Source organism: Pantherophis guttatus, chromosome 3 (assembly GCF_059756535.1).
Source record: "Pantherophis guttatus breed Tessera chromosome 3, ASM5975653v1, whole genome shotgun sequence".
Lineage (NCBI taxonomy): Eukaryota > Metazoa > Chordata > Lepidosauria > Squamata > Colubridae > Pantherophis > Pantherophis guttatus.
In genome coordinates this window covers 100,580,501-100,591,758 of record NC_142065.1, presented here as the reverse complement: position 1 = coordinate 100,591,758, position 11,258 = coordinate 100,580,501, and the positions used below count along the sequence as shown (strand labels likewise).

Here is an 11,258-nt window from a genome sequence, read left to right as displayed (position 1 = left end):
CAACTGTAGTGATTCACTTAACAACTATGGCAAAAAAAAAAAGTTAGAAAATGGGACAAAACTCACTGTCTTACTTAGCAACATAAATTCTGGGCTCAATTGTGGTTGTAAGTTGCAGACTACTTGTACCCACTTTGTACCTTTTCCAGATATTCTTTGATGAAAGAGGATGGTTCTGTGGACAAGACAACATATCTGGTCATCTATTATTGTTGTGCAAAACAGGAATGCTATTATTTGTTGAATGCCTCTGAGAGGATTGTTTTGGGATAATCTCAGAGCTTGGTTTTTGAAAATCTAGCAAACACAAAATAGTAGGACAAAAAAATACACATCTGAGTCAGATCTGTGACCTTGAGCAAACAAGCTTTCCATGATTCCAAGAACACCTCATCCGGCCCTTACTGCTCTTCCTCTGAGGAGGAGACCCAAAGTGCTCATAGCCAGCCCTCACTTAATTTAAACTTGAAGGTGTTTCTACGTGATTCATTGTATGAACTTCTGACTCCACTCTGGGTAACAAATGACTGAACTTTTCATACTGCTTTTGTCTGGACAATTTCTTTCAAAGACCATCTACTTGTGTGTAGTATGTGTGTGTAATTATGCATATGAATCAGGGGTGAAATCCAGCAGGTTCTGACAGGTTCTAGAGAACCGGTAGTGGAAATTTTCAGTAATTCGGAGAACCGGCAAATACCATCTCTGACTAGCCCCAAAGTGGAGTGGGAATGGAGATTTTGCAGTATCCTTCCCCTGCCATGCCCACCAAGCCATGCCCACAGAACCCATAGTAAAAAATTTGAATTCCGCCACTGATATGAATGATTGAAGAATGTCAGGTCCAATGTTTTGTAGCATTTTGGCTCCGCCCCTTTGAATTTAACAGAATAACAAGAGTTGGAAGGGACCTTGGAGGTCTTCTAGTTCAACCCCCTGCACAAGAAGAGGCTCTATACCCTTCCAGACAAGTGGCTGCCCAGTCTCTTCTTAAAACCCTCCAGTGATAGAGCATCCAAAACCACTGAAGGCAAGCTAGTTAATGGTTCTCATTATTGGGAAATTTCTCCTTAGTTCTATGTTTTACGTTCACCAATTTTAAGAAATGTAAAAAATATCTTGGGCCAGCAAAATTTTACCTGACCAGTCAGTCAACATGATGGAGGGCAGCTGTGGCTTCTGATCTCAGCTGCAATTACTTTTCCTCAGGAACATCACAGTAGGTTCTGCAAAGGAAAGCCTATGCCTTTTGGAGTGTGAGTTCTCTGCAGAGGCTGTTCTGCCTAGCAGAGCTCAAATTACTTGGAGCAGAGGGAGCTAGCATATGCCTAAGGAGAGACCCCCTGGCTGGAAGTATATTTAAACCTTCTTCAATAAAGAAACAGCAGTGCCTCCTTCCTCTTAAGGATACTTCCTCTCAAACCTAGTGACAAGTATGTGCCATGTTTTATGACTGCTTACGAAAGAGGCTTTGCCTTGAGTGGATTTTGTAGCACTCCAGGGACCTTAAATACCTTTTTTAAGAGATCACCAGAAAAAAGCGCCTCAAAGGCAAAGGTGGGGAAATAGGGTTGGCCAATGAGAAGGCGAGTTTGTTCTGAGCATCCACTCCTCATTGTCTCTGCAGCCGCTGCCGCTGCAGCCACAGGCTTCCAATAGCAGCCGAATTTTGGAGAGCCTGTGCCTCTTGCCAAAGAATCCAGAGGTGGCAACAGAAGTAGCAGCAGCTGCGTGGGGGATATGAATGGGATTCCTTCTCTCTTGGCTCAGGGAGAGGCTGCCAAACTCTTACAAGCTGAAGCTGGGGAAGGGAAGAAGAACCGGCAACTTGCACAGGCAAAAGTAGTCGTGTTTCTCTGCCTCTCCTGAATCTGTGGAAAGTAAAGTTCTTGGGGGGTGGAGGAATAAGGAGGGAGGGGGAAAGGACTTCTGTTGCTGCTTTGAAAAAAAAGATTGATCCAATGCATTCTTCACAACCAGACTGGATCCTTTGTGATGCTTGAGGTGGGAAGCTGAGCACGTTGCTGAGGTACCAGAGAAAAGGAGGGAAAGCCATGGATTTCCATGACAATGTCTTCCTGCGGGCTGTAGGATTCTGTGCATCACTCTTTTTTGTCATCCTTGTTTTGCCTACCTGTGCCCAAGATGGAGTGGTAGAACCTGAGCCCGCCATGGAAGAAATCCCACAAGGAGCATCTACCTTGGCTTTTGTCTTTGATGTGACTGGCTCAATGTACGATGACTTAGTTCAGGTCATTGAAGGTGCCTCCAAAATTTTGGAAACCTCTTTGAAGAGACCCAAGAGGCCACTTTACAACTTTGCACTGGTTCCCTTCCATGATCCAGGTAAGGCAGTATTTTCAAGTGCTCTAAAATTGAGAAATACTTAGAAAGACATGCCTGTACAGATAGTTGGGGATTTTTAAAGGTTTATTTTAATAACAGAGGTTTGTGTGTGTGTGTGTGTGTGGTGTTATTAAAATTAGATGCTCTCAGTATGTGTGTCTGTGTGTGATGTAACAAATAAAAGGACCAGGGATGTAGGTCTTCAAGGTTGTCCTCAAATAGTGTTAGATTATAAAAGACATTATAAACATTATAAAAATAGAGACAGTACAGAATTATTTCTATTCATAAAATAGTGATTCTATTCATAAAAGAAAAGAAACTCCCCCAGAAGAAACTTCCAAGAGACTTCCTTAATTAAATAAATGTAACTTCTGCAACATATTAATGTGCCAAAATAGGTGCATTGTTTGGGAATTGAACTGTGAATTGAAAACAGAGTTTATGACTGCAGAACATGGTTTTATTAACTATACATGGCATCTATGGAGAAAATATTCCTAAACATCAGTTTATATTCAGTATATAAACATGCTATGTCATGTTTTCAATCAATGTTTTACAAATTTTTATTGTAAATGAAATACTTTTTCTTTTAAAAGCCCTTCACTCAGCATAATAATCATGAATTACATACAGAAACCTTCACTTACCTAGTATTTCCTGGACTGGGGTTTACCGTATAACTCCCTTTACCCTCAGCCAGACAACTATCGCCCATGGGAACTGTAGTCATCCAGAAGACTCCAAGTTGGAAAAGACAGGATATGTTTTATATATTCTTCAAAAGCATCTTTAACACTCCCCTGCTGAAACTCATTGTATTTCCCATGAAAAATTCTTGGGACACAATCAAATTTTATGGCTGGTGCTTCAGCTGTCTCTTTATTGTCCTCCCTGCTTTCCTTCTACACATTGTTGTTCATGGATTCTTCCTGCTTTCTCTCCCACTCCATAGCATCTGTTTTCTATTCCTTTCTTTAGACTTTCTCTTCTTTTAACAAACATCTTTGGATGATCCTTCAAAAAAAGAGAATGCAGACTGTCCCAGGCTGGGTCATTGTACACAAATCACTACAAACACAAAAAAATGTCTGTCTAAAAATCTGAACTTCCAACTACTTCTTTCTCCTGAGCTATTCTGGAATGAAGTCATCTGGAATTTGTTTGAGTTGTGGGAATGATAAAAGATAATCGCTTTTCATCTATGACTCTATTTGCTCTTTAAGGAAAAAGTAGCCATTGAATGGTGAAATTCTTAGTATGATTGATAAGAAAATAGGGATGCATGCTTAAAGCTATTTTTCGCTAGATAGCCTAGAGTTTTCCCCTCAGAATAAGAATTCGTTTTCTTTCTTTTGTTTTGCTTTTTGTTCATATAAGGCACCAACATATTTGAGATAAACTGCCACCGCAGTGCAATATGTACCAGCAGAGGGCCCAAAGGTCTAACATGGAGTCCCATGGTGGTATTTTAGATAACATTTTTTAATTCAACTTTCTTCCAGATTGCTAGGGAATTGGATGGGGTTAAATTGATTTCAGTTTGAGCAACTGGCAGTATTTAGGTGACATTGCCAGATTCTCAGATCCTAGGTGCTGAAACACAAACACAATTTAAGACACATTAACTATAAGCTAGTTTGTGGTGTGATTTTTCAAAACAATGGTTGTCGTGAGAAAAACAACTATGTTACAGAATGACTTGACCAATTTTTCCAATTTTAGATATAGAAGGAATTACTAAAAAGCTTTGGTCAGAAATGTGAACTCTACTTTTATTGAAGATGTGCTCCTAGATGATAACTCTTGATCCCTCTTGTTAAAGACATTGAAATTTTTAAAATTACTACTTTGTCAAGAAGCCACATGATCATGTTTCTTTATGTATAAACATAAATGTCATTACAAAGGCAAGAGCTTTTAATATGATTTGAAAGAAAGGTCTGGTAGATTGCTAGCTTCTATCTAAGGACAAAGACATTCCTTGTAAGATGTTCAAGTTGTTAAATGTGCCAGCAAAGGAAGTATTTCCATCATGACCAAAACTTAAAGAGCAACAATAGCTATTCTTCCTCCAACTTTTCTTTTTAAAAAATCAAATAAAAACTGTTCAATGCCACTCACAGTATGTACTCAGGTTTTTTTTGGTTAATGTCCTGGAAATAATTAATAGCTGCATTCCTGGGATTAGGAACTAGACAATAAAGAGAAAGGGAATCTTTATGGACATAAATTATAGGTGCTCTGGAGAACATAAAAAAGATACTTTACAAGATGTATTAGCACACATGTAACTATTTTGCTGATCATTAAATAATGATGCCCTTTGGTGGGCTTGCATAACTGCTTAAAAAACTGATTGTGTTTGTGCAAACAGGCAATATTTTACTCAGACTGCTCACACAAAGCCATTCTGTGGTGACTACAGAATGTCAGACTTCCTGAATTTAGAAACAACTGATCTTGGAGGGGAAAAAATTGACATATCCTGATCCGAATTCTAGCAATGGGGTGGAATTTTTGACATCAGGTATTATAATACTCCCCTCATAAAATATCCCATGTGCCAGAAATTTAAAAATACAGTTAAAACACATTTTAAATGTGATTTGGATAATCTTACTGAGATAATTATACAAGATAGTTGAATCTTGTATATAATATAGTTGAAATTTGAAATTTTCACTAGAAAATTAATGGATTTTCATGTAAGAGCTTTGGAATTTCATGAAATTTGGCTCTTCTTGGAACAGAAAATCCTAGGGAGAGAAGCATCCAGATCTATCTGCTAATCCTTCTTTCAAGCCCTTCAGAAACAGAAGATGCAAGACTAGAAAAATTTAGCTGAGAGAAAAAGTGTGCAATTGATGCAAAAATGTGAATTGAGGAATTTGTTGGAATCAGGACAGAGATAGCTGGGGAAAGACCCTAGAGCAATGATTTCTCAGCATTGACAACTTTAAGATATGTGGTCTTCAACTCCCACAATTCCCCAGCCAGAGAGTTTCTCAACCTTGGCAACTTTAAGATGTGTGGACTTCAAGTCCTAGAATTCCCCAGCCACTGGCCTAGAGGTCAATTTCTAAGCCCTTTTCAATCAAGGCTTTGAAAGTGGCAAGGAGCCAGTGCTTTGGGTTTGAAGGAGACATATTCATGAGGGAAAATATTGGGAACACATGTTGATTGAGCTCAAATGCTGAAAGGCTGATTGTTGAAAGAAAGCTTTGGTGTTACTTGAGCCTCCTCAGCATGTTCTGATATTGGCAATATTTGTTAGGACACCCTGTGTAAGCTGGGGTTCTGCACATTCTCATTTTAATTTGGGTTGACTCCTCTATAGATTTGGTCTTGGACAAAGTTGCATCGTACTCCTGAGTTTTCAAGCCAATGTAAAGTTAATTGACAGCTGGTGGCAGTGCTTGGAATTTCCTGTTTGGAATTATTGTTTAATCAGGTTGATTATAATTGATTCATTACTTGCTCAGGATCTAGATTTTGTAACTGGAGAAAACCTCTAGTGCTCTGTCTCTTTAAAGAGGATTTAAAAAGGAGGTTCTGGTGAATCTCCTGTCTCTGTTTCTGGGTTTACTCAGTGTTAGAAGGGGAGGAAGAAGGGTGGGAGGAAGACAAATGACATGTGGGGTACATCAGGGCTCAATGCACTCACATTTCCTGTTTATATGATGCCACTGGATGAGGTCATTGGGGTCAAACATCTTTGGCATGCTGATGATACCCAGCTGTACATTTTAACCCCAGGCCAATCAGGTGATGCCTTCCAGGTCTTGTCTCAGTATTTCGAGACTCTAGGTTTCTGGATGGGAAGGGGTAAGTTGAAGCTCAACTGTCATAGGATAGAGTGGTCACTGGGCTACCAACATCTGGAAGCACTCCATCTTTAGCTCTGAATGGTGACCACAGTGATCCCTTTGAGAGGGATGCACAATTGGATTCACAACTCATAGCTGTGGCCAGGAGGGCCTTCGCACAAATAGAGTTAAGACCTTATGTAGACTGGGAGGTTCTTAAGACAGATGTACATTGTGTGGCCATTTTCCAGTTATTGGAGAAATAAAGAGGTAGAAAAAAAAGCAGTCTAATGAGTAAGCAACACTGAGTCCTTAGTCTAGCTTCTTGCAGCTTACCTTCCACCAGTGGTGGGTTGCCCCCGGTTCGCACTGGTTCTATAGAACCGGTAGTAAAATTGGTGGGAGGCTTTGCCCATGTCATCAAAATGCTTCTGCGCATGCGCAGAAGAGCACATGCACAGCACTGCTGTGAACCGGTACTAAAGGTAAGTAGAACCCACCCCTGCCTTCCACATATCTTGTATAAGTGTCAAAAACCAAACTGATTAAGAGTTTGGAGATATATCATTTTGTACATTTGGAGGGCTACAAATGGGAGAATATTATTTAATATAAAACACAATTGTAACAGAGAGGCATTTTTTATTTGCTCTTTTGTATAATGGCTTAAATGTTGGTTGCTTTGCTAAATAACTTTTTAAACCAGTTACCTATTGAAGAGCATCTTAGAGTAACAGTCTCTTTAACCTAGTGCTGCAGGGGTGAGTTCTACTTACCTTTACTACTGGTTCACAACGGGGCTGCGCGCGCGCTCTTCTGCACATGCACAGAAGCATTCTGATGATGTCAGGGTCAGTGGGCAGAGCCTCCCTCTGGTTTTACTACCGGTTCTATAGAACTGGTCCAAACTGGGGGCAACCCACCACTGTAGTGCTGGCAGTGCAAAATCCTTGGAAAGCTGAAATGAGATGAAGAAATGTAGTTAAGGCAACTATTTACTCAATATTAGATAAAGCTTAAGCAAAAAAAAAAAAAAAAAAAGCACAGAAGAGAGTAGAGAATTGTGTAAAGTATGCATATGCCAATATTTATGTATAGTGTCTATATCAATGCAAATCAGAATGACCAGTTTTAAGGGAAATAGGACATCTTTCACTAGAGAAGGCCCCCTATGCTCTTGTCTTTTACATAGACAATCTTAAGCATCCTTTCAGAGTATTCCTTCAGGTATACCCCATAGCTGACCCAAAATATGACACCAGTGCCAAGATTTGTATGAACTCTTCTGTTTGGACATGATTATTCCTAACATTTTAAAAAAGTTAGGGCCCTTGATTAGGGCCAAGTCAAATTCCTGGAAGAAGTTAGCATTTATGAGTGAGCAAATGCTCAACCCCTCCACTCCAGATTTGGTGTTCTTGTTATGTAAGAGTACAAAGAACTGGATAATAGAGCAGAAGGAGAAGATGTAGATGACACTGAATTTGCTCTTTTGGAAAGCTGAGTAATGCATTGCTTCTTCTGTATTACTTGACCTGTATCATCTCTTCCTGACACTCCACCTTGTGCTAGGAAAGGAAGAGAGGGAAGAGTAATCTGGGAACTTTGAATAGTGCAAGTAATAGTGCTTCTTCTCAACTACTATGGTTTTCATCATCCCTACCAGGGATGAAATGCTACTGGTTCGCACTGGTTCAGGGGAACTGGTAGTAATAAAAGCTACCGGTTCGGGTTAACCGGTATTTCCGATGATCAGCTGTGCCACGCGATTTATATTCGTTAGAAAGCAGGAAATCCTGCTTTCTAGCAAATCTAAATTGCATGGCACAGCTGTTTCCCCCCCTTGCTGTTCTACTTATCTTCAAACAGCTCCTTTTTCCATGCACAGTGTGCACAGCGCGCACTGTGCATGCACGGGCAGCGAACTGGTGGCAACCCATGGAGGATTTCACCACTGATCCCTACCCACTTGTTCAGTGTAATGCAGTACTTGCTGGAGGTGATGTCACCTTTCATGAGTTCTCCCAAGGTTTTAAGATTCTGGTTTTTGCTCAATCCAGCAGTAATAATTCTTTAACCAAATGGTTTAAGTTGATTCTGTATATGTCTTGGACACTGGTGGGTTGTCCCCAGTTCGGACTGGTTCGCAAGAACCGGTAGTAAAACCGGCAGGAGGTTCTGCTCACCGACCCCGACGTCATCAGGAAGCTTCCGCACATGTGCAGAAGTGTGTGCGGCCCCATTGCAAACCGGTAGTAAAGGTAAGTAGAACCCACCCCTGGTCCTGGATATATGAGGATAATGATGTTGATGATTTCATTACATTTCCATGGAGATTATCAATCGTCCAGGTCATGGTTGTCCCAAATCTTTGGGATTTCATTAAATTGATTATAGCTACCCACTCCAATAGATTCATGGCTGGCTTTCAAAATCTAACACTAAGATAAATCAATTTAAATTAAAACAGACCAGACCCAAAACAGCAAGTCAAACAGCACCCTCCCCTCCCAAACATACTAACTTCAGTTCTGGGATCAAAGCCATATTTTAAGGGATTTTCAAAACCCCAGGTGAGTGGGTGTCTGTATCTGTGGAAGATGCTGTTCTAGAGGGTGGGAACCACAAAACAAAAGCACACTCAGTCTCACAAAATGCCAACTTTTGGTAAAAGGAAATTAGAATGCATCTACTCTGTCTGAACATATCAGATGTCCTTGAATATACCAGATGGCCAAAAACAATGGAAGAGAGATGGTCCCTCAGATAACCAGATCCTACACCATGAAGGGCTTTAAAGGTAACAACCAGCACCTTGAATTGCATCTGGAATCCAACTGACAGTCAATACAGCTCATGTAGCTGTGGTGACAACTGGACACAATGAGAAGTGCCTAACATTGTTTTGACCACTGCATTTTGAACAAGTTGCACCTTCTGGATGGTTTTCAAAGGCAGCCCATGAGGATTCTTACAGGAATGAATTTGATAATTGGAATTCATTTTGAAAGCTAGCTTGATACTTGCACAAAATTATTTCCCAACCATACACTGCTCAAGGGAGATGGGCTATAGAAATTATGACTGATTTGTATTCTAGTTTCACAGTTTTGAAAATATGGGAAACAGGAAGGAAAAATAAAAGTTTCTTCTTATTTAAGAAGATGCCACATTTAAAACCGTATTTTAAAGCACCTTACCCGGGCAACATTTGCAATTGGCTCTTTTCTTTAAAAAAATGGAAAGGCAATAGTCTGAACTGGCACTTCTACCTTGGCCTCTATTCCAGTTTCCTTCCTTATGTTTATTTATTTATAAATTAAAGCTATATTCTGCTATTTGGTCAACAAAAGCTGTTAATTGCAGCTCATTAAAATACTCTCTACAGCTATACTTACTTTCATATTTTCCATCTGTTTTGACTCAGCATCTCTCCAAATTCCAGAGTTTCAAAATGCAAAATGAGTCAATCTATGCAAGCTAAACATTGTCACATTTTCATAATTTCATATTTCGGCTGTATTAATTGCAAAGGTGGACATTAACTCATAATATACTCCTCTGTACAGAAAGAAGGTAGATTTATCTATAATAATTTTAGCTACGCTATGGATTGTTTTAAAATAATTATTTTTATTTTAGATTATTCAAACCTGTGCACAGAGGAGAACAATCTGGTATTTTAAGCACCTAAAGAGTCTGAACAAAGATAACAGAAAGTTAGATACAATGCACTGTATACACTTTAATAATGTAATGCATCAAACAATGTAGCTTAACAAATAGTAGAAGTAGCCTTTAAGTGGAAGAGATTCTGAGTATGCATGTGAATGATTTGTGTGACCTTGGGTCCATGTGTAAAAGATGATTCATCTGGGCTGCAGAAATCCAGATGACCCCTGGAAAGAGTTAAGAGTTTTCTACTCTCTCTGCTGACATCATATGGGTTTTTAAATCCAGGTATGGTAGACCCAGTTGTAAGAAAAGTAAAGACCATGTGTTAGAATTATGTGGAGACTTAGATTCTAGGATGAAAAACTGCCTGGACTCAACCTTTTTCTCTCCCCATTTTCAGTTCTCACTTCTGTTTCAGGAAGAAGAAAATCTGCAACTGGAATGCAGTCATATTGTTTAAATTAGTGTTGGGCATAGAGCTTAGTGCGGGAGCATAGAGAGGGTTAAATGTAAGCAGGAAGCCCATTGTAATTTTAAAAGCCTAGGCCACTAGTTAGTTTTCATGAGCTGCAATATCTCAAGGGAAGCTGAATATTATTGAAACATTTCCTGCATTCTCTTAGGCTGCACAATGGAATGCTGAAAATTGGTTTTGCAAAAGAACTCTTTACTTTTTTTTTAAACAGTCAGTTAAGTTTAGCTGGATTGGCCTGATTGTTTTTACTAATAATTGTTTTTGGAAAAGAAGAAAGAAAAAAGTCATTGGGGAGAAATGAGTTGCTTTCTTGTTTTGCAATTTCAAATAAAGAGAGGTAAAAGTCATTTTATTTGCAAGCAGATCATGGCCTTTCTTTTCTTTTCTTTAATTTTTTTTTCTTTTTGCATGTCCATGTTGTCAGCTTAGTTTGTCTCACTTGGTTTAGCTGATTCTTGATGACTCAAATTGATTGGAGTCCTCCTAAAAGATGTTAGTTTTGAAAAGAATCAGAGTGTTCTTACCTATGATAATTTACAAATACTGTTTCAAAAGCAGTGTTTCCCTATAGTGGAGTGCATAAAAAGCACCTTTCTTCCAAGTCATTAAAGCAGCAATGTCTTTTCCCAAGCATTTGTAGCTGCTTCATAAACTGCTCCTGTCTGCCTCCATACAAACATGGATGTACAGTTCACAGTGAAGTAAGCTATTTTAAAGATTTTAATTACACATAGGGGGTCTTTGGAGCAAAACACCACTTCTGAAGAATTTGCAAAATTCTACCATCATTTGATATTGCGACAATCACCCATTAATGAATCTTCATTTGTGATCCAACTTGCAGTTTGTTAATGATTGTGAGGACATTATACTAAATGGCTTGGTTGATCTTATTGCAGTGCTTTCAGATAGTGGAATGAAATGGTATGGTTAGGATACAGTTAAATTTA

The 11,258-nt window shown here is 39.2% G+C and overlaps 1 protein-coding gene across 3 annotated transcripts in view; it reads left to right on the top strand.

Moving 5' to 3' along the window:
* Positions 1-1,295: 1,295 nt before the first annotated feature.
* Positions 1,296-11,258, top strand: part of HMCN1 (hemicentin 1) — a 226,242-nt gene continuing 216,279 nt past the window's right edge. For all 3 annotated transcript variants that reach the window (XM_034409613.2, XM_034409614.2, XM_034409612.2), the window contains exon 1: positions 1,296-2,346. In XM_034409613.2, the coding sequence (XP_034265504.2) occupies positions 2,055-2,346 (292 nt within the window). In that variant the 5' untranslated portion in view covers positions 1,296-2,054. The remainder of the gene's footprint in view (positions 2,347-11,258) is intronic.